The following is a 24,499-nucleotide window of genomic DNA, read 5'->3' as shown; positions in this document are numbered from 1 at the left end:
AGGATTATTTTTTTATTTGATATACGGTTCCATTCCTCAACTAGCACCAACATCAATGTTGATTGGAGAGTTCAGCCAGTGTCTTATTCTTCTGTCCAACTCATTAAAGATATTCTATCAGGGAATGGTCAGAGTAACCTAAACATTTACAAGGGTACTAAACTGACAGAGAGGTTCCCTGTCGGCCAATTACATCATTATTGCATTCTTTTTTCCCTTGTAAACCAGGTGACTTCTCACTGCATTTTTCTCCCCTTTCAGTATAGGATGATTTTACATGAAACCTGCCTTATATAGCCCTGCAGCACAGATGTCTAAGGCTGATTAAAAATGTTCAAATATTTCAATTAAAATGTCTAATTGAATTCAAAGTTTTATATTGTGAACAATCACAGAATCTTATTAATTTGAAAATAAGGCATTCTAAAACATTGTTGTCAATTTAAATAGAAACATCTAAAATGATTGTAGAATTATGTGACCATCTGACTGATCATTTCCCGAGAAGACAGAAGTTAAATGTTTAAAACCAGACCATTTACAGCATTTGTAATCAAATGTTTACACTATAAAAACTTGATCTGGAAACTTAAAGTACATAAGACAGGCTCCAGTACTACACACACCAGGGATCAGAGTATATTATACTAGTACTGTGTATTAATCTCCATATAACTCAGGAATATAAAATTTACAATTTTACAAAAACCTTTTTTCTGAATAAAAATAAATATATGATTTTGAAAATCAAAAATGCACAATACAAAGTCAATGCAAAAAAACATAAATCAAAATGCTTCATACATGTTTATTTGTGGCAGTTGTAAATCAAAGTGAAAGTAGAAAGTGAAAGTAGATAGGTCATTGTCATGATGCATAATTATAAGTGAAACTGTAGTTGATTAAAAACCAATATACAGTGATATTCATGAAATTAAGACTGGCTTCTGCCATTTACAATTTGAGATGTAACTGTAATGATAGATTTATATTTGATTACTATCATTACCTACTAGATATGCCTTTGATGTAACAATCAATTTTAAATTAATGGTTCTAATCAGTTATAATCAATAATCCAAACATTCAAATATAAAAGAAATATCTGTAATTAATAGAATTGATGAGTGAATAAAAAGCAGATTAGGAGCCTCAGGGAAGGTGGATGTCTCCCAACCAAAAGGAAGCCAGTTAAGGATATCCCAACGATAAGGAGGCTAACCGATTACTTCTAACCCAAAGGAAGCTAAGCGATTTCTCCCACCCAGGATAAAGCAAAGGGATGTCCCCTGACCATAACAAGGCTAAGCATTGTATCCTTATCACATACAGAAAACTGTATGAATGTTAATGACATGAATGCCAATAACTGCATGGCATGATGTATAACAATGGAAACTACTGAAACTGGTAAACTATCTGATAATCAGAAAGTTGACAGGCTATTGGATGACAAACAAGATTTCCTGTTTCAACAGTTTAAAGAGGAAGTGTCTGGTGATGTTTTTGGGTGAGTCATTCTTCATAGCTAATGAAATATAATCTTGCAACTTTATATAATTAAATATTAAACTGCTTGCATTTATAGCGAATGTGAATGTCATCTTGAACAAGCATATTGAGCATTGCTAAGCAATTCAAGTCCCCTACTCACCCCTGCTAGCTATTCTGGTCATTTACTAGTGTATGAAATGTATGAAATTTGATCCAAATCCCTTAAGGAATGAGGCCTCTAGAGACCTGACAACAATTTTCTAAAAATAGTAATGGTGACCTTGACCCCACAACCCTGACTCTCATATTTGTCCAAGATATCATTATCCTTAATAAGTGTCATAAGCTTGATGAAAATCCCTCAAAGGATCCCGCTAGAGCACTGAAAAGGTTTTTCTTTAAAAAAAAAAAAGGACAAAGTTACCTTGACCTTGACCCAATCCACCTTGATACTCAAACTTGTCTGAGAATTCATGGTCCTTTATATATTAATTGGGTGAAGTCTGATAAAAATCCCTCAAGGAATAAAGCCGCTTAAGTGCTCAAAAAGGATTTTCTAAAAACAGTAACAGTGACCTTGACCTTGAACAACCATGAAAGTTGGAATTGCCAAGATATTATGGTCCTTGGTAATTGTTTAAGTTTGATCAAAATCCTTCAAGGAATGAAGACACTAGAGCACTGGGAAGGATTTTCTAAAAATAGTAACATTAACCATTAACCTTGACCCAACACCTCTGAAACTCAAACTTTTCTGAGACATTATGATTCTTTATCATTATGCGAGGTTCGATCAAAAATCCCTCAAGGAATGAAGCCTTTAGAGAACTGACACCTTCACTAAACATTCCATCTAAATTAGGCAACTGCCATATTCAACCAAAATAAGTCTACTGAGTGTTCACAAAACACTAAAGGGGGTGTGCTTGATAAAACCATGTAAATATAAAAGTTTCCATGAGAATTCTGGGTAGATTTTATTTTCATTTACATAATTTTATGTAGCAAAATAATCAAGTGTCTTTGGTTAAAAGACTTAAGATTATTATGGCAGATCAGGGAGGTATGGAGCATTTTATATGTTTCAATAAACGCACCCATCCTCTTTTCCTGAAAAAAGACAACAAAAAACAGAGGGGGTGCATGTGCTTATTGGGTCAAATATGGCATATGGCAGTGTTTATTTTCTATCTTTGGGAAAGCAGGTCAACACTGTAGGTGAAGTGTAACATCTACAAAACAGTGTTTCAGGAAAAGGAACAGATTCCTCATTCATTACAGCTAAACCAATAGTAAATATACCACAGGGCTAAAAAGTAAAAGATTTAAAATATTGGTTTTTTTTCAGGGAATACTTAATAAGTTGAAAAATTGTGGATAAATATATGGATGGTTTTGTTATACAAATATTTAGAATTAACATCTTAATATATAAATTATAAACTGATGTTTTATCCAATTAACTTTAGAATCTATGATCTCTATTTTCATATGCCATGAACACAACATTAATTTTGTTTATTTGTACAGGACAGACTTTTCTGTAACTAGATTACCTATGACTATTATTAGTAACTGTTGTGACTTACAGCTATGGTACCTATAGATTACCTATGACTATTATTAGTAACTGTCATGACTTAAGCTATGGTACCTGTAACTAGATTACTTATGACTATTATTAGTAACTGTCATGACTTACAGCTACGGTACCTATAACTAGATTACCTATGGCTATTATTAGTAACCGTAATGACTTACAGCTATGGTACCTGTAACTATATTACCTGTGGCTATTATTAGTAACTGTCATGACTTACAGCTATGGTACCTGTAACTATATTACCTATGACTATTATTAGTAACTGTCGTGACTTACAGCTATGGTACCTGTAACTAGATTACCTATGACTATTATTAGTAACTGTCGTGACTTACAGCTATGGTACCTGTAACTATATTACCTATGACTATTATTAGTAACTGTCGTGACTTACAGCTATGGTACCTGTAACTAGATTACCTATGGCTATTATTAGTAACTGTTGTGACTTACAGCTAGGGTACCAGGTAACACAATGAAGGGATACATGTAAGACCTCTACTAATGAAACCCTCACTGACAGTTAAATATCAAAATGAACAACAAATGACATCACAGCTTGGTTCTATAAACAATTTTACAACACAAAAAGCTACATACAAAGGAACCCATCACTGACCGTGACATATTTTTGTTAGAAGTATTGACCATCAGACATGTTATAACCATAAGTTTGGTATATTTTTGGTCATGATTACATATTAGTGTCCCAGAGTCTCTACCAATTTGTAACTATAAAATATAATAATTGTAGTCAAGATAATCCCATGGGTTTTACAGGTGTAACAATTAAGCTTTTGACTTCAGATGACCTGGCGATTCCTTGGTAACAAATTTATACGAATGTGAATCAAAAAAAGCAATAATCAAAATTTGACAGCTGGAGTATATATAGCTAGTAGAGTATACAATATATATCAAAAAGATATGATCCAGCATTCCCCATTAACAGGTACGTTATGCCTCTTACAGGGTTTGAATTGGGTGTTTTATAAATTAAGGATACTTTTCAGATTAAATCCTTCAGTATATAGCATGAATGAGATTTCTGAAAGTCTAACGACTGGTAGCCTCAGGGTCCTTAATTATCTATGTTTAAAAAATCTACAGGCACATATTAAATTCAAAATCTGTTTTTGCATATATATCTTCATTTAATTTGTAAAATAAATTTTTAACAAAATGTACAAATTAATCAAGGACGTTGTTTGAAAGAGTAATAGTGAGAAGTGTGGTGTAGCATTGGTGTGCCTACAATTAAAGCAGCCGACAAAAGCTTCACAGCAAGCTTAAATACATCCATGTGTTTTGATACTTTATCACTGATCAATAGAAATAACAACCTGTTTCAGGACATTGGGCATTTTTAACTAAATTGATATTCTATACATTTTAAGTCAGGATTGAGAAGACTGAATAAAGTCTATTATGCTCATATGATTTTTCTTTCAATTTAAATAAACAGTAATTATAAGGTCTTTGTGTTCCCAACATACATTAAATTGTAATTAGTTAATCTGTCCGTTACTGTTGCTATGGAATTACATATCTGAACTGACCAAAGATGCAGCGTCCTACTGTACGAGGTTTCCATATGGGATGAATTTTGAAGTCCGTCGTGAATCTGCTTTATGAATCTAATGTCTAGGTCTAGTTTCAAAATTATGTGCCAGATAAGTTAAATTACATAAACTGTCCTATTCCCAAAGTTATCATTAGTTTTTTTTCTGAAGTTTACTTGCAGGCTAGTTAGTATGAAATTACATTTTGTACAGGTGGCAGAAAATAGCATTTCTTCTAAACAATGGCTCAATGATAGGTTCCTCTGTGTATAAATAACACCATACATATATAACTATGTTGTCCAATGTAAATATTCCCAGTGTTGAAGGAAGGATTACATTAGCTACTCTCCAACACCACTCTCAAAATTCTGTCTAACAAGGATAAGATTATCTACATCTGACACAGGAAGGATCACATTATTTACGTCTGACACAGTAAGGATCACATTATTTATGTCTGACACAGGAAGGATCACATTATTTACGTCTGACACAGGAAGGATCACATTATTTACATCTTACACAGGAAGGATCACATTATTTACGTCTGACACAGGAAGGATCACATTATTTACGTCTGACACAGGAAAGATCACAATATTTACTCCCCCAGTCTGACACAGGAAGGATCACATTATTTACGTCTGACACAGGAAGGATCACATTATTTACGTCGGACACAGGAAGGATCACATTATTTACGTCGGACACAGGAAGGATCACATTATTTACGTCTGACACAGGAAGGATCACATTATTTACATCTGACACAGGAAGGATCACATTATTTACATCTAACACAGGAAGGATCACATTATTTACATCTGACACAGGAAGGATCACATTATTTACATCTGACACAGGAAGGATCACATTGTTTACATCTGACACAGGAAGGATCACATTATTAGGGTTATGTCTGACACAGGAAGGATCACATTATTTACGTCTGACACAGGAAGGATCACATTATTTACATCTTACACAGGAAGGATCACATTATTTACGTCTGACACAGGAAGGATCACATTATTTACGTCTGACACAGGAAGGATCACATTATTTATGTCTGACACAGGAAGGATCACATTATTTATGTCTGACACAGGAAGTATCACATTATTTACGTCTGACACAGGAAGGATCACATTATTTACATCTTACACAGGAAGGATCACATTATTTACATCTGACACAGGAAGGATCACATTATTTACGTCTGACACAGGAAGGATCACATTATTTACATCTGACACAGGAAGGATCACATTATTTATGTCTGACACAGTAAGGATCACATTATTTACGTCCGACACAGGAAGGATCACATTATTTACATCTGACACAGTAAGGATCACATTATTTACGTCTGACACAGGAAGGATCACATTATTTACGTCTGACACAGGAAGGATCACATTATTTACGTCTGACACAGGAAGGATCACATTATTTACATCTGACACAGGAAGGATCACATTATTTACGTCTGACACAGGAAAGATCACATTATTTACGTCTGACACAGGAAGGATCACATTATTTACTCCCCCAGTCTGACACAGGAAGTATCACATTATTTACGTCTGACACAGGAAGTATCACATTATTTACGTCTGACACAGGAAGGATCACATTATTTACGTCAGACACAGGAAGGATCACATTATTTACGTCTGACACAGGAAGGATCACATTATTTACGTCTGACACAGGAAGGATCACATTATTTACGTCTGACACAGGAAGTATCACTGTAGCTACCCACCCACACTGGCCACACTCTGTTATTTTGGCATTATGGGAGGATATATAACTTTAATCATGTTAAGTTATAGTTACAAGATTGTAAAATGATCTTGAATATCAAACAGGATGTGTGAAATAAGTTTTAAGTTTACATTTTAGCTTCTTCAGTTAAAAATTATAAAATGAAGATCTGTTTTATGAGTATAGTGGGAGTAGTGTAAATGTCTCAGCACCTAAAATGACCTCTTGTTTGTCTCCAATTTGTAAGTGGTTCAGCATTATCACAACAGCCAGGGACATACCAGAACAGATACATCAAACTGCTGTCACCAAGACTGTGACATCATTAAGTCTTTAGTTTTTGACATGACGTATAACAGGGACATGTATATTTTCTGCAGCTATACCAAAGTTTGTATCTGGAGAGTTCTAGCCTTTCTGATCTTCAGATGGAAATATTTGCACATTTAAACATCTACTCAGAGATTTGCTTTATACCAGCTGGAAACAGAATATTCTTTATCTCTGTAAAATTGAAAATTTCTTTCTACCACAATAGGTGGGTGTTATTCAACTCTCAAGGCATAAAATAATCATTACAACTGATGAATAACATTTAGTTTATACCAAGTGTGGAATAAACTCTTAATGCGTTTTGATTGGTTGATCACACAGTGACCTTTGACCGGAACTATTTTTTGATCACGTGGGTCAATATGATTTGATTAGCTAACACTTGAAGGCCACTTCACAATGTCCCGGAAATGATAATGCATGAGAAGTAGTTCGCAGTTGTTTTTGTTATATTCTTGAAAATATAAATTCAGCAACCACTCATTGTGTAACCTCTATGTATCCCAGAGAAACAGCAACAAGCTATATCTAAATGAAAAAAAGAACTTGTTATAACCCAAGGAAACTTGCTTTATTCCATGGAAATAGATATTTGCTTTATTTATCCCAGGGAAACAGAAAAATGTTATATCCCAGGACCAAGAAATATGCTTCATTCAATGGAAATAGAAACTTGCTGTATCCCAAGGAAACAGAAATTTGCTAAATCCCTCAAAACTTGAACTGTATGGTAAAACCCTCAAAACTTGGAAATGTATGGTTGCTAAATAATCTTCCCCTACAGACAGGAACACCAGCCCAATTTACCTGTATCAAATCTGTGTGATAGTAGCGATGTGATACATTATAGTGTGCTTCACAGTATGTCTTTGATCAACAATCTAACCATATTACCATCATATTTATCTGTCATTAGCAGCTACATTGTATATTGCAACAATATCCAAACGAGCAGTATCATGTTCTCCAATAGTTAAATTCCCAAATATCTTAATCAGTATTGTAGTTTTTTTTTCAAACCAATAATCAAAACTTGAAATGTGACAACATGAGTACACTTTATAAGTACAAGTCAAGAGATATATAATAACATGTCTTAAACTGGGTTATGAGAAAACAAGAGAGATCATATCAGGAATGACATCATCACCACAACATTTCTAATCTCAGTTCAACCAATGAAAATCTTTTAGAGAATCATAGCTCAGTTATAGATATAGTGAGCAATGTCAAATTTTGATTGATTGAACAGGTATATGTCTATCTGGAAAGACAGAGGAAATATTCAAAGGTTCACAAATATAAAGTACTTCATCACATTACACCACATGTTTCAAATACAAACTTAACACTTTAAAATGACTTAATAAACGAGCATCAGAGTTGAAGATAAATTTTTGTGGCAGTGTAGGAGAGTAGCTTGGCCCATCTAGACACTGGAGTGAGTCAGTTATTACATGATGCACAACATTCGCCCAGACAGTCAGAGAGACAAATATGCATTATATAGATGACAATATCCATGGTTACACGTCGCAGGATGTGACGATCAGCAGACATTAATGTAGCCTTACCCACAAAAATTTATCCACCATCTGATTAAGTGGTAAGCACGAAAAAATAAAAAAGGAAAGAAAAACAAGTGAGCTATGGGCTTCGTAACACACAATCACAAATATACAATAAGCAGACATTGTGTGGTTATTTCTAAATGTTTTCATTTTGTAAATTCTAATTTTACATTTAATTTTATCTAAAGTACACATAATTACAAGATCACTCAATCAATCATGAAAATTAACTAAATTTTATCAAAATAATTTTTATTATGTGGTTTCTAACAGCCAATTAAGCACTGTGTTTCCCAACAGCCAATAAGGAACTATTTTTCAAGAGCCAATGAGGAACAGTGTTTCCCAACAGCCAATAAGGAACTGTGTTTCTCAACAGCCAATAAGGAACTGTGTTTCCCAACAGCCAATGAGGAACTGTTTCCGAACAGCCAATAAGGAACTTTGTTTCTCAAAAGTCAATGAGGAGCTGATTCCTAATGGCCAATGAAGAACTGTGTTTCCCAACAGCCAATGGGGTACTGATTCCCAATGGCCAATGAGGAACTGTGTTTCTCTAAAGCCAATGAGGAACTGTGTTTCTCAAAAGCCAACAGGGAACTTTTTTTCCAAACAGCTAGTGGGAAACAGTTGCTTAATAGGCAATGAGGCATTGTGTTTACAAACAGCCAAGGAGACACTTTTTCCCTGTAGCCAATCAGGAACTGTGATTCCTGAGAGCCAATGACTATGAGACTACAATGTTTCCCATTGGTCAATGAAATTATAATAAATGGAGTATGAAAGTAGCCAATAGACCCCACAAAAAGTTTTGATACTTTGAACAAAAAGATCATAATTTTAGTATCATGACTGATATGCTGCTTCATTACAAAATATAACAATTCGAAGAAAAAATGCCATTCATGAAAGTATATATATATTCAATACAGGCAAGTTTAATGTCACAATTATTGTCTCATCCCCATGACCTCAGATGGAAAGAGAGAGCAAACTATGACCTAAGACCTCTACACCTGATGTGCCCTCAATTATATCTACTTGAAGCATATATCTCTCCGTTCCAGCCATCACTACTGCAGAGGAAGGCAGATACATGTTACATTCAACAGACTCTAATCATCTAGCAGTTTGATCACTATCAACATAAATATTATTAGTTATATAATATATTTGTGCAAATAACACTGTTAAAAAGTTAATTATCAAATGAATATTACTGAGAAATCATTCAAATGTATATGGAAGTAAAACCAACTTGTGCAAGATTAACTAATTGATGAAACTTAGTTGAAAACTTATTGCTATGAGATTTTACATTGTCTATAAAGTTAATATGGAACACCAACCAAAAAACAGGTAGGTACAGACAAGGAGGATCAAACTACTAACCAAAGAAAATCACAATTTGTCAAAACAACAAGAAAAATAGGGAAACAGTATGCACTTAATTTTGACCTACCTTTGATTTGCACATGAGCATGACTTTATCAAACAGGAAAATATATCTGTAACAAAAATAGATAAATTGAACACGAACAATTACATATGAATTAGGACAAGCACAGTAAATTGGATTGTGTCAAAAGCAAGTCTACTTCCCAGAAATGCTTTAAATTTTATTCATGATCTACCAAGCTGTTCTGTAGTACCTGGTACATAGTAGAAGCGTTTCAAAGTTGATGAAGGACAAATAGGCAAGACAATGTTCCTACTAGTAGGTATTTTGTACATTAAGATCCCTTTAAACAATATTTGTATGCATGTGATTCCCCAAGGAATGTTAAAGTTTTCTTAAGAATAGAGTATCATTACCTGGAATTCTGGGGAATTACTTAAACAATTCTCTATCTTTAACCTTTTTTGCACTAATTTTCATTTTCTGAAAATGATGGCTATTTACGCCATTTATGATGCAATCATATATTTATACTGTAATGAAGGACGGATCAGAATTGTCGGAGACAAATACTGCGAAAGAATTATTTGAATTTTAACTACCTGGTAAATATAAGTTGTTTTCCCCAGAACATAGTATTTTTGCTAATGAATCAAAGCTGAATATTAGATAGCAATGGTAGTGTTGTTGAAGCAGAATTTGAACAAAATATATACAGTATAAACAGTAGGAAGTTCATTAACTTTTCTTCAAAATTAATTTATTCAATAAACTTTCCTGGATTTTAGTCCAAAACTAAAGAGCTTGAATCCTTATCTTCAGTAATTATTATAACCTCCACACCTTCTACCCGTTGCCACACATCCAGATATACAATACCTACCTGGTTTTCATTTTGTTGTCTTGGTGGTTTCTCACTTTCAGCTCGCCATCCTTCTGTAATCTGCCGTAATCCTTGAGTGAGGTATTGGCCGGCTGTAACAAACATCACAGTCGTACTTAACTGTTAAAGGTTTCTCTAGTCAGCCCAATCAAGGTTGACACTATGACATAGGGTATCATGGCTACAGATTTTCTTATCACATTGAATGAGAGGTCAACTGGATAAAATTTTAAATATCAATTCAAAATACCAATATAGACAGATGTTTTACTTATACATCTGCAAAGATCTGTACCAAAACTTCTACAATATTAAGTTGAACGTCTCCAATTTAACAATTATACTTACCATTTGTAAGTCACCAATACTGAAAAAATCATAACAAAAAGAAGGATAATGAAGGTACAGAGACTTGTTAAAAGTAAAACATAAAATCGGACAAATACACTTGGGTTATTTCATATACTGTCATTTAAACAGTTGGACCTGGACCCGAATCCCTAGTTAATTAAATAATGACAGACCTAATGGTTTTGTTATCAGGCCTGTCAAACATTTTACAAATTGATGAACCAGATTTTCTACATAAGATAGAGGTCCTAATCATATATATATATAATTACAAGTAATTCTGTGTAAATTTCTTAACATTTTTTCAGCAGATATAACAAAGTTGAGTTATGTCACAATTAAGTAATTCCACAAAGCTGACACTTTTTTAAGAATGAACACTGTGTAATTTCCAATTATATGCTGATATATCCTGCATCACTTGTATACATACCTATTCTGAATCTCTGATATCAGAAGGAGAGTTTCGTTGTCCCTTTTCACTTCATTCACATACAGCGACAAATCCTATTACACAAAACACATACCAGAAAATCAGGAACAGTAGGGTATCATTGTAGTTTTCTTTGTTTCATTTACATAATCCTGCCACTAGTCTAAGTGCGTAATGAAAATAAGGAATCTTCAGTTAGTATTAGAATTTAATTACAATATGGAATCTTCAGGTATGATTTAACTACAATATAGAATCTTCAGTATTAGAATTTAATTACAATATGGAATCTTCAGTTAAGATTTAACTACTAGAAGAATGTATTAGATTCTGTTAACATAGACAAGAGGCCCATGGGCCTTAACGGTCACCTGAGATTTGAAATATTTCAGTTAATTTAATTGACCCTTATTGGTCCCACCCATCAGCCCCTGGGGGTCAGTCAGAGCCAACATGTGCATACCATGAAACTGCCATTTTAAGCAGATAATGTTAACCAAGTTAGAATGAATTCCAATCCAAATCAAACAAATTATTGTCAAAAATGTTATTTCCCTATATAAACTTTAGTAAAGTTGACCCCCTCCCCGGGGGCAAACATGAGACCCTAGGGTCATGAAATTCACAATTTTGGTAAAGCACCTTAAGACCCTTTCATCTATGACGAGTATTTGATTCCACCATATCTGAGAGTATAGAAGAAGATTTTTGAAATTTCAGTCAATTTGACCCTTTTTAGCCTCGCCCATCAGGCCCCTGGGGGTTGGGGACCGTATAATTCACAATTTCATTGAATTTGGTTTAAGGGTTTTGTAGAAGAAGTTGAAAATGTAACTTGTTTACGGACGGACGACGACGGACAAAAGGCGATTAGAATAGGTCACTTGAGACTTTGTCTCAGGTGACCTAAAAACACAAAATTGAGACATTAAAATGCAGATATTGTTCTAAAGTATTTGATTGTAACCATAATGAATAGCTTAAAGACAATCATATTATTGATGCCATGTCAGACAAACAGATTAAAGAATTTACCACTGGAAATTCTGACATTAAAAAAATAGGTGGAAATTGCATTCTAGGACAGAAATTAGCAGAAATCAAGAAAGCACACCATCATAGCCTCAAGGCCAGCCTCAAGTGTCCGGATGTCTTCTGAATTCTTGCTTGTCTGTCGCATCAGCTCCTACAAAAATTAACATTCACATTTCATTTAACAGGACCTGGGTGTTAGATTAAGTAAGCTAAATTTAAAGAAACTAGATCATGGACGAAATCTGTGTTAATACAACAGTGATCACTAGATACAATTAATTTTTCGCCATCCTTTAGTTACGTCAATAGGTTTATTTAGTAGGCCATGAAACAATATCAAATTCTACAGTCAAACTGACATAGCAGTACCGATATTTTGTACGTCATGTGCTAAATCTCATAGAAATCACAATTTCATGAATTTCATACTTTAACAACTTCCAAGTGATTATGATTCAGTCTTCGCCCATTTTGACTAAGCAGAGGTCAATTTTTCTCTATCAATATATATTGGATCGTTTATTTGGGGTTTTTGAAGACTTCAGTGATTAGTAATTTTGCTGAATTTTAAACAAAGATACCAAAAGATGATGATATGACTTACCCTGAGAAGGAGATGATATTTCAAGACACGCTGCATAGGAACATGTAATAGATCACGTAGTTTAAATTTGCCCTCATTTGCACGTTTTTCACAGGTCTGAAAAATACACAAATCAAAGATATATGAACAACGTTAACCCACCTCTGAACAAAGTCTGACTACAACAAATTTGAAGTGGCATTAAATTACGAGGAATCAATATTATGTTTCCAGGCTTCAACTTGCAGCAGATCAATAAGCTCAACACATAAACAATAATTCATTTTGCTACAAGTTGTAACACTGACAATTAATGATTGCCAAAAAGTAATTTTTAACTCAATCCCAAGTACAATTTAAACAGAAACTTACCTCTATTTGTGCTTTAATCATTGTTTCATTTCGCTTAAGAATTTCATCTATTTTTTCTTGTGCCTTCGGTAGGTTTGAACAGTAGTCACCATATATGAGGAGTTTTGACTTCCATTTGATGAAGACCTCTGCAATATGGCTTGCCGAACCGGCAGTGGTAGAAAATGCTTGCCGACAGGCTAACTGTAGCTCAACCAGCAGGCTTTTATGAATCTCTAATAATTTCTGGAAAAGGTAACAGTACATTACAGCAATGTATAATGTTATTTGAAATGTTCCTGAATTATATCATAGTAATACCTTATGAAATCACACAAAGGTCTACAATTATGTTAGGTTTCTATTATGATATGATTGAGATCTAACAGTTGATCAACACAAACAAGATTGCATCACACCTAAAGTTAGAAAATGGGGGCATACGTAACAATATGTAGTTATAGTAAAACAGACTTTAGAGTCCAGCTAGTCGACACTGCTTTCTACCACAACATACGCAACAATATGTAGTTATAGTAAAACAGACTATAGAGTCCAGCTAGTCGACACTGCTTTCTACCACAACATACACAACAATATGTAGTTATAGTAAAACAGACTATAGAGTCCAGCTAGTCAACACTGCTTTCTACCACAACATACACAACAATATGTAGTTATAGTAAAACAGACTATAGAGTCCAGCTAGTCGACATTGCTTTCTACCACAACATACACAACAATATGTAGTTATAGTAAAACAGACTATAGAGTCCAGCTAGTCAACACTGCTTTCTACCATAACATACACAACAATATGTAGTTATAGTAAAACAGACTATAGAGTCCAGCTAGTCGACACTGCTTTCTACCACAACATACACAACAATATGTAGTTATAGTAAAACAGACTATAGAGTCCAGCTAGTCGACACTGCTTTCTACCACAACATACACAACAATATGTAGTTATAGTAAAACAGACTATAGAGTCCAGCTAGTCAACACTGCTTTCTACCACAACACACAGAACACTGATTCTATAGGTAGGGAAAGGTTAGAATCATTAGGAATCTTGCTTTTCTTAATATGAAAACAGCATGTGCACTAAAATGCATTATCGTTAGTGTTTTTTAGTCAGGGGAACTTAAGTTTAACAATCTTAACAAATTCATTTAACCCTTAAATGTGAAAAACAAGATTGCAAATCTTCTTATTTTAAAGTTAACACCATTTTACAGTTAGCAATACAATAACATCAAACACAGGTAATACATTTATAGAGTTAACAACACAATAACATCTCACACAGGTAATACATTTATAGAGTTAACAACACAATAACATCTAACACAGGTAATACATTTATAGTTAACAACACAATAACATCTCACACAGGTAATACATTTATAGAGTTAACAACACAATAACATCTAACACAGGTAATACATTTATAGTTAACAACACAATAACATCTCACACAGGTAATACATTTATAGAGCTAACAACACAATAACATCTCACACAGGTAATACATTTATAGAGTTAACAACACAATAACATCTAACACAGGTAATACATTTATAGTTAACAACACAATAACATCTAACACAGGTAATACATTTATAGAGTTAACAACACAATAACATCTCACACAGGTAATACATTTATAGTTAACAACACAATAACATCTCACACAGGTAATACATTTATAGAGTTAACAACACAATAACATCTAACACAGGTAATACATTTATAGAGTTAACAACACAATAACATCTAACACAGGTAATACATTTATAGAGTTAACAATACAATAATATCTAACACAGGTAATACATTTATAGAGTTAACAACACAATAACATCTAACACAGGTAATATATTTATAGAGTTAACAACACAATAACATCTACAACACCAAACATATCACCAGTAATAGAGTATAAAATGACTGGCAGACATTACTGTAATGAGATAGGACCTTCTGTATGTTAATCTTACCTCTATGTGTGCAAATATTACGTCACGGTCCCCAGCAGGTATCACATCCCTTAACGGCTTTATAAAGTGCTGTAATGACATGGACAAAAAGTAAGTTCTAATGTCACTTTAAATTAAAAACAAATAGTTTGAGATCACTAGAAAAATACATAGGATTACAATGAATTTTATAATTCTGGTAACAATTGTACAAAGTCAATTATTTGAAGGAGCAATCATGATGGCTGTTACTCTAATCAGACTTGTTAGTAACTTATGTCAACTACACGTATAATATATACCTGCACCTGTACTTACCTGCACTAACATCGTCAAAGCATCTGCGTAGTTTTTCTCTGTGTCGTGGATTTCCTTCACACAGTAGTCTAGTTTTGTGACTGGAGGAGGTAACTCTGATGGCTAAAAACATGATTCACAAAGTTACAATTTCATCTACATTTTACTTTTAAGAAAATAAAAATATATGACCTTGAACTTTGACCCAATATGGTAAGTTGACTTCCTGTTGAATTCTGACCAATTTAGCTTAATAATGTCATAAGAGAAATGTTTACCAGTAAGACATACATAATGTATTAGAAAACATACAGTATAAGTTGTCAAAACTGGCCCCTGTCTAATCCGAATCCCTGTCTAATCTGGTTTGGTCCGGCATTTTGTAAAATCAACCTGGTCCAACCAGCTGTCATGTTAACAACATTTTCACAATAACCGGTTATTCAGGATGACGACCATGTCACTGACCCCCCCCCCCCCCCCCCTCAATTTTGGTGAGGGGTGAGCTAAAATCTGTCAAAAGTTAATATTACAAAACAATATTGCGATTAAAACATGAAGAAGCATAATTTTCAAACTACTGAACTTTATACCTTGAGCTACTGAAATGTTTACAATGAAAAACATCTTTTTCTGAATGAGACCTTACAGAATTACAAAGGCTAAACACAATGCTCATCAAACAGCTAAAAGAATTACATATTTACAACATCAAGATGCAAAATTAAATCAAATGACAATCCATGCATTCTTAATACATCACATTACTGTCTATATTATGTCTACTATAATTCAATCGCTTATAGTGTCATACTACACATCTACTGGTATATACATATACCTAATTTCATAATAATATGACCAAATTTCATAATAATATGACAATATCTAAACCTATCAAAGGCCTCTGTCTTCCTGACCAGTTGACTGTTTGAAAGAAGAAGACAAATACTCCAGCACACCTCGTCGACGGAAGAAATTCAAAGAAATAAGAATAATAATAGTAAAAAGAAGAAACGGAGCTAAAATAATATGCCATCAAACATTGTTTGGGGGACACAATTACCCCTACAATCCATTTACTCCTACAATCTAATTACACCTACAATCCATTTACACCTACAATCCATTTACACCTACAATCCATTTACACCTACAATCCATTTACACCTACAATCTAATTACACCTACAATCCATTTACTACTACAATACATTTACACCTACAATCCATTTACTACTACAATACAATTACACCTACAATCCATTTACTCCTACAATCCATTTACTACTACAATACAATTACACCTACAATCCATTTACACCTACAATCCATTTACTACTACAATACAATTACACCTACAATCCATTTACTCCTACAATCCAATTAATCCGTAATCCAATGAATCCTACGATCCAATTACTCTTTCGGTCCAATGAATCCTACATTCCAATTACACCTACAATCCATTTAATCCTACGATATATCTGTTGTTATTGTGCACTTCCCTGGTCCCAGGTATTAGGACATAGACCTCTACAAAAATGTAACAATCCTGCTTATTACAATTAAGTTAAAGAAGATAAAATCACCAGTTATCAAGACTGTGTGTGTTATTATATTAGTCTCTTTAGAGAGATGAACTGATGAGAAATACATAAAAACACATGCAGAATTTATCAATGTTACAGGAAAAATGAATTATCATTATTCAATGCATTAGGAATTTCCTATGGATTAATTAGCCAACTTTTAATTACACACCCTAGACAGCTGTTAACACAATATTATGATGGTTATATTTCAATTATCATCAACACCAAAGCTCTGTGACATAACCATTTATTGGAGTTAATTGCTTTAAAATCACTAAAGATTCTGGTTATAATGGATTCAAAATATACCTTGTTTATGTGAGTATTCTGTTACTGCGTGAATCGTTAGGAATCACAGCTGATATAAATAGTGTTAGGATGGAGAGATGTGTTACACTGACACACTGTTTACACTATTATTACGTATTAGTATTATACACTCGACTTACAGTTACAGGATGTGAGCCTCGTTTGTGTCTCCGAGCGCACAAGTCCTCATATATTTCTTCATCGTCATCTTGATAAACTTTGTCATAAATTTCTTCATTATCGTCTAGATCATTTTCACTGTAGCACAGGGTATGTAAAACAAAAGCAAACACCATGGTGCAAGACAGGAGGAAAGAAACGCTAGGTGACTAAAACTATACACACAAATCGTACAGACGTAAACAGCAATATTCAACATGCATCCATGGATGAAGCAAGCTCCATTCCACCCTACAGAATATTCATACATATTACTGAAAATAAATCAGAAGCTAGCTTGATATTGTTATCAAGAATTTCATAATACACATGTAGATGTATGTTCTGAAACAAATCATCTAAATGAATAGATACTTAGTTTATTGTCAAAACAATGAACCTGCTTACAAATGACAGCTATAGGGGACAACAAAATTATGCTTTGTAGCATAAAACTTTAAAATTGAAGGGGCATAACTCCCAGAAAACAATCAGCATTAAAAATAAATTGCATGAAAAATCATGTGTAGAAAGCTTCATAAGAATCAGTAAAGAGATCTAGAGCATAGGCAGCATTGTTCCTTTAGATTGAGTTTTAAGACTGGTTTTGTATTTCACACACATTTTACCAATATAGGTGTAATATGTATGAAATATCTTCGTTTTGTATGAATTGTCATTGTTTTGTATGAAGTGTGTTTGTTCTGTACAAAGTGTCTTTGTTTTGTATGAATATGAGTCTTGGTTTTGTATGAAGTGTCTTTGTTTTGTATGAATTGTCTTAGTTTTGTATGAAGTGTCTTTGTTTTGTACCAGGTGTCTTTGTTTTGTTTGAGGTGTCTTTCTTTTTGTATGAAGTGTCTTTGTTTTGTACAAAGTGTCTTTGTTTTGTACAAGGTGTCTTTGTTTTGTATGAAGTGTCTTAATTTTGTATGAAGTGTCTTAATTTTGTATTCAGTGTCTTTGTTTTGTAAGAGGTGTCTTAATTTTGTATGAAGTGTCTTTGTTTTGTATGAGGTGTTTTTGTTTTGTATGAAGTGTCTTTGTTTCCTTTTTAACTACCTCCAGCATCCTACAGAAATAATTTTGTGGTTTGTTACAGTAAACTTTCATCATCCATGCCCAAAACGTACTAAAATCTGTTGGAACTGTAGCAATGCTTCCATACGAAGTAATTCAGTAATTTTATATGGGGGACATCATTCAAACTGATGGATTATTTTAAAACATTCTCATTGTTTAAGTGCTGAAATGCTTTAGTTTTTACAAAATATTGCAACAATCATGCTAATGAACACAGTGAACAAAAAACTTGATGTTCAGAAAAATGTTCTTGAAAATGGCCTTGGTTGAAAAGAAATATTTGGTATTTCAGAAATTTTTATTTGAAGAATTATAACTCAATAATCTTATAAAAGTTTTAATGAATTTCATTAATTAGCTTTTCATGTCCTTCAGCTTATGAGATATTCATGTTCCAAGATATTTACCACTTCAAGAACATTTATCCACATGCAAAAAACAAACAAAAAACTAAAAAAAAAAAAAAAAAATCTTAATAAAAACAAAAACATGAAAACAGTAAGCAGACATCAACATTCAAGATCGATCAGGTGATGCAAGATGGCATGTCATCATATCTAAATCTCCACTAGGTGGCACTGTGATGTCGCATCACCATGACAATACCTGTGAAACGGAATTAAGATTAATGGAGCACAGATCATCATAGATCTTCTCATCCTGTCCTGTATCAGTGTGCTCAAGATCGTGTGGCATGTCATGGTCACTGTAACCGAATGAGAAAGAGCTTATATATCACACACGGGTTAGTATGTTATTGTACACGGAAAACAACCTTTTAGCCTCATGATGGTCAAGAATATCGCATGGAGTTATCCCAGCCGTAAATTCTACAGACATTGTAACATCATACACTACAACAATAGCAACATGTATTTGTTTTAACATTTAGTAACTAAAACAAAATTATCCCCTTGTGCAATCATTCAGAAAGTTGTGATTAAAACATTTTACATCCAGGGGTAAGTCAATTACACACACTGTGATATAGACATGAAATGGTGTCAATCATCAGATGTCAAGTTTTACTGACCTCACAAAATGAGACAAACCTACTCCCTACATGTATACCATGTCACACTCTGACAGATTAAAGTTAATAGCTATCAAATTAGTCAATAATGATCTGTTCTCTAATTTTTACATGTTACCTGGAAACTGATGTGGCAAGAAATATATCGGATTTTTAGAAAAGGGTTAAATATGTGGATAAGATCACAAGCACCAGATGAAAATGACCAGTTATATGAATAACTAGACCAAATAGGTGCAGCACATCTGTCAGACAAGAACATTCTGCAGAATAGACCGCATTGGATTGATAATAATGTTACTCACAGTGCCATCCGCGGCAGGTTACCGTAGATATCCTCATCGTCGTCATCTTCCACAGGAAGGGGAGGAGCACGATGTGTTCTGTGGTTTGGTGGGAAACCGCTACAAACAAAACATAACTTTACAGTATTGTCCCCGACAGATGTGGGCCTATTTCTGGAGTCACCAGTACAAACTTTTAAAACAAATTTGTTTGACATTTTGACTTACTGTTATTGGCAGGATGCCATGTTTATTATACATTTATCTTATTAGAACTAAATCTGTTAATCAAGCTATGCCATGACTCTTGGTCTTACGATTTCATGAAAGAAATATTGCATGATTTTTTTTTCATCTTATTTAACCCCTTTAGTTTTTACAGGCAGGTTACAATACTGTATTTCAAAACTTTAAGCTTACAGAAATTTGATAAGAGGCATTAAATTAATATAGGTGATAGTTTGTTTGTTTTCTGAAAATACATTTATGATAGAGGACTGGTACAAGTGCTGGGAATCAATCTGAGATTAAGATCTTTTTCTTACTATCAGAATTGATCGATAATTGATTATTGCTTGAAAATGAAGCTGAAGATTCAGAACAAACTTCCAGAGAGATTAACACTAATTTTATCCCCACTTATCTAACAAAGAGATTAACCCTAATATGTTATCTCCAATTATTTAACAAAGAGATAAATCCTAATTTTATCTTTGATTATTTAGTGAAGTGATTAACGTTAACCCTAATTTTATCTCCGATTATTTAACAAAGATATTAACCCCAATTTTTATCTCTGATTATTTAACAAAGAGATTTACCCTAATTTTATTCTCGATTATTTAACAAAGAAATTTAGGAAGTGTAAATAACAATTAGCTATTGTATCTTTTGAAATTATGGTTCTTTATTACAATTTTATAAAATCAATCTTACAAAAGGAATATTAATTACAGATTGAGTGTCAAAATCAATTTAGTGTTTCCAATTACCCAAAATACTTACTTCAATTTTATTATTTCAGATAATTCTAAGATTGTACTGTTCGTTAGTACATGTAGTTTAAGGTGATATTCATAAAGGCAGTATATATATTACATTTAAAAGCCCTAACATTAACTATTTCAAAAATTCTTATTAACAATGGAAAGTTACATATACTATAATTGAGATGAAAATCATAATATGGATCAGACTTTCGTTGGACTGGTATTAATAACACTGCAAGTTGAACCCCCATTCCAGATGTGAACATTAAAAGCAACTGTTGTATAAACATGTCTGAAGGTCCAATTTGTATGATGGTGAGTTCCAAACAATGTTAAGTATAGACAATCATTATAACAGTTTACTTCACATGTTTATTTCTCACGATGCTTTCATTGTTTGATCAGTAACATCCTACCTATTTCTAAACAAGATGTTTTAAGAAAATACACATGATTACTGAAAACTAAGTAAATTGGCTGTAAGTATATAGTACTTTGATCCTTCCCAGATACCTCCCAGCTACATCCTGCTTCAGCACTCTGTACCAGTCAATGCCTACGGTCAAGTAGCTATAAGCAGTTCTTTATGGGCAAAAATCTCCTGGACCAGTATTTACATTTATATGGGAAAATTTCTATTAATTGTAATTCATGATTCTCCATGGGCTACGTCATGGAATACAGATTTAGAGTAAATTATAATTACATTCATGTACTCATTTCCAAACGTCCTAGCTACCACAATGCATGTAGTCTATACTATAGGAAACAAATTGAAACTTTAACACTTCACTGACAAAATTCATATTGCCCATGGCCAGTAATAATTTCACCATCCACTGGTAACATTCATATTCGCCCAGTATAGATAATTTCTCCATCCACTGGTAAAATTCATATTCTACCAGTAAAGATAATTTTGCCATCGTCTGGTAAAATTCATTTTCACCCAGTATATATATATAGATAATTTTGCCATCAACCTCCCAGTATAGAAGCTCATCATCCACTTGTAAAATTCACATTCTCTCAGTAAAGATATTACAATATCCACTGATTAACTTAATTTTCACTCTCTATTAATTGTTAAAACAATGAATTGGTTTGTAACAACTTGTATAGAATATTGTATTAAACCAGATCTTATGTCATTCCTCAACTAAAATGAAGATGTATCAAACTGACAAAGATTGTCTTTGACAGTACATTGACTTAAGTCTTACCTATATCGACTTTGGGCAATATCAGTTTTTGACAGATGAGACAGAGTCATCAAAACCTGGAAAATGTTGTAAGACAAACTTAAGACATTTGTTGAAAAAAACTTGAATGAAAAAGACCACATTGCACATTTAAAGTAAAACATTAATCTATCCCAACATCTGTACTTTAGATCCAAATGAATATTAAGAGCTAAAACTGTATTTTCTAATTAATTAGGAACAGACAAAAAATAATGAATATTTTTACAAATTTTCATTCTTCACCATTTTTTTTCCAATTCATGAAAGCACAGACTTCTGTATAATTTAGGCACATCAGAAAGAATACTGTAATATCAAATATAAAGGCATTACAATACGAAAGTCCAAGATCTAATGTTATTGCACTTATACGTAATTACAAACAAATTATTTAACTATAATTACCTTACGGAAGTCTTTGACATCAAAGAGGTCCGGAGGTTCAAAGAGGTCTGCATCCCGCAGACCAAACACCTTTTTACATGTCTGTAGGAAAGTGCGGATGTTCTTCAGGCATAAAAACTGTACAGAGAAAAAGATTAAATTACTGATAAATTAGTCTAAAATGACTAATAAATTAAATGTAAAATCATAAGATGTAATGTTACAGTGTATACATAATATATGGACAAGCAATTCATTATATACAGGGACTTATATATATACACTCACGGGCCAATATTGGATCAGTCTCAAAATCAAATTGACATATAACAAGGAACAGAGAAGGAACTGATATATAAAGTTTGGGAAAAATCCTTCTGTTTCTTTCTTTTTATTATTATTCCCAAGACAATAGCGATAACAAGCCTCACTCCTGCATGCTACAAGCCCAATAACAGGTTGTTATTATCAATCATTTGTCTTCTTATAAGAGTATTGACAGGTCAGAATTCTGCCTGTTGATTACTTTGAAAATTCTGTTTTTCTTTCCTTCGGAAGCGTAGACCTGGAAACCAACTCATTCTTTTACCTTTATATTATGTCAATATTGGAAATTTGTCTTATATATTCAGTTTTGTTATTTTCTACTAATACATCATGTTTAGCTTGATCTTTTTGCGTCAATTTAAAAGAGATTGATAGTTATCTCTGTGATGTTGTGATAAATTTATGTTTGTCAATCAGTTTGTGCTTAGCCACTTGTTATAGTACACTTTAATTTGATATCATTGAAGCAGTGGTGAAGTCTTTCAAACACATTACCGACTTAGATCATTACTATTGTTATGTGACCATTCATTGATTGAGGGAGGCGGGATATTTAAATATGATTTACAGAAAGAATAGGGAAATTACATAGATTTTAAGTAGATTACCAGTAGTACATGCATATGTACATATAATAATTATAAGTGGAACACACGTTTATTGTACATGTATCATACAGAGTTAAGGATTTTGATGGTCAAAGGTTAAAGTGGTCAACCTATCTATTAAGACCGCCCCCTGCTAATAAGACCATTTTCACTCAGGTGGTCTCTATAGAGAGGTTTCACTGTACCTGTAAACCTGTGCCCTCACACAAGGTAGGAAGGTGACACGAGATCTCTCTTCCCAGTGTTTTTGTTTGGCACATTTTAACACTGAATATTGGCTGTTTCCCCTATACCAAAAATGTTGCATTTTCCAAAACATTTCAATAACGTTTCCCCAATTGAAAATTTTGTTTCTTTTACCTACTTTCTGACGTTTTGTTAAAGATAACACCCCAATTTTCTAAGCCATAAAGTATATTTCGAACCAAAATAGTGTGAACGTTATCATTGTCCTATAGGCCTAGAGGTGTGCCAACTTTGTTCTTTCCTATCTTGATCCTTAAAAACCATTTGAATAGATGGTAAAGCTTTCAAGCACTAAAATGACACCAACATTGTAAAACCATGTACATGTTTAAACCATGATGCATGTAATACCAAATAGTATACTTTACAAAATGACTGACTATCACTTAAAAGACATGAAGGGCAACAAATTAGTGATGCATTTAAAGTGATAAATGCAACTAAAGTAACTTTCTGATCAATAGCTATAGCAACCAAGTGATTTATATAGTCTGAGTATCGCCTGGCAGAAAAAATCTGTCAGACCGATACCTAACACTGAAATAGATGGAGACAGATCTAGAGGAAACTGTAACTGGCGATTATATGA

The 24,499-nt window shown here is 33.3% G+C and overlaps 1 protein-coding gene across 9 annotated transcripts in view; it reads right to left on the bottom strand.

Moving 5' to 3' along the window:
* Nucleotides 1–24,499, bottom strand: part of LOC117321558 (protein vav-like) — a 67,417-nt gene that overhangs the window by 37,598 nt on the left and 5,320 nt on the right. For 7 of the 9 annotated variants that reach the window (XR_004531381.1, XM_033876015.1, XM_033876007.1 and 4 more), the window contains exons 2-15: nucleotides 22,751–22,867; nucleotides 22,325–22,380; nucleotides 20,134–20,232; nucleotides 17,694–17,811; nucleotides 15,672–15,773; nucleotides 15,375–15,443; nucleotides 13,393–13,617; nucleotides 13,042–13,137; nucleotides 12,517–12,588; nucleotides 11,403–11,476; nucleotides 10,967–10,985; nucleotides 10,619–10,710; nucleotides 9,799–9,844; nucleotides 8,340–8,360 (exon numbers count right to left, since the gene is read on the bottom strand). Coding sequence is in view for 8 of the 9 variants with exons in the window: in XM_033876015.1 (XP_033731906.1) it covers nucleotides 8,340–8,360; nucleotides 9,799–9,844; nucleotides 10,619–10,710; nucleotides 10,967–10,985; nucleotides 11,403–11,476; nucleotides 12,517–12,588; nucleotides 13,042–13,137; nucleotides 13,393–13,617; nucleotides 15,375–15,443; nucleotides 15,672–15,773; nucleotides 17,694–17,811; nucleotides 20,134–20,232; nucleotides 22,325–22,380; nucleotides 22,751–22,867 (1,206 nt within the window). In the remaining variant the exon portion in view is untranslated. Of the gene's footprint in view, nucleotides 1–8,339; nucleotides 8,361–9,798; nucleotides 9,845–10,618; nucleotides 10,711–10,966; nucleotides 10,986–11,402; nucleotides 11,477–12,516; nucleotides 12,589–13,041; nucleotides 13,138–13,392; nucleotides 13,618–15,374; nucleotides 15,444–15,671; nucleotides 15,774–17,693; nucleotides 17,812–19,401; nucleotides 19,502–20,133; nucleotides 20,233–22,324; nucleotides 22,381–22,750; nucleotides 22,868–24,499 lie in introns of all 9 variants that reach the window. The other 2 variants (XM_033876011.1, XM_033876012.1) reach the window with 2 other exon arrangements.

Source organism: Pecten maximus, chromosome 2, assembly GCF_902652985.1.
Source record: "Pecten maximus chromosome 2, xPecMax1.1, whole genome shotgun sequence".
In the NCBI taxonomy this organism is placed as follows: Eukaryota; Metazoa; Mollusca; class Bivalvia; order Pectinida; family Pectinidae; genus Pecten; species Pecten maximus.
Note: the sequence above shows the minus strand (reverse complement) of the source record. Positions and strands in the feature narration are given on the sequence as shown.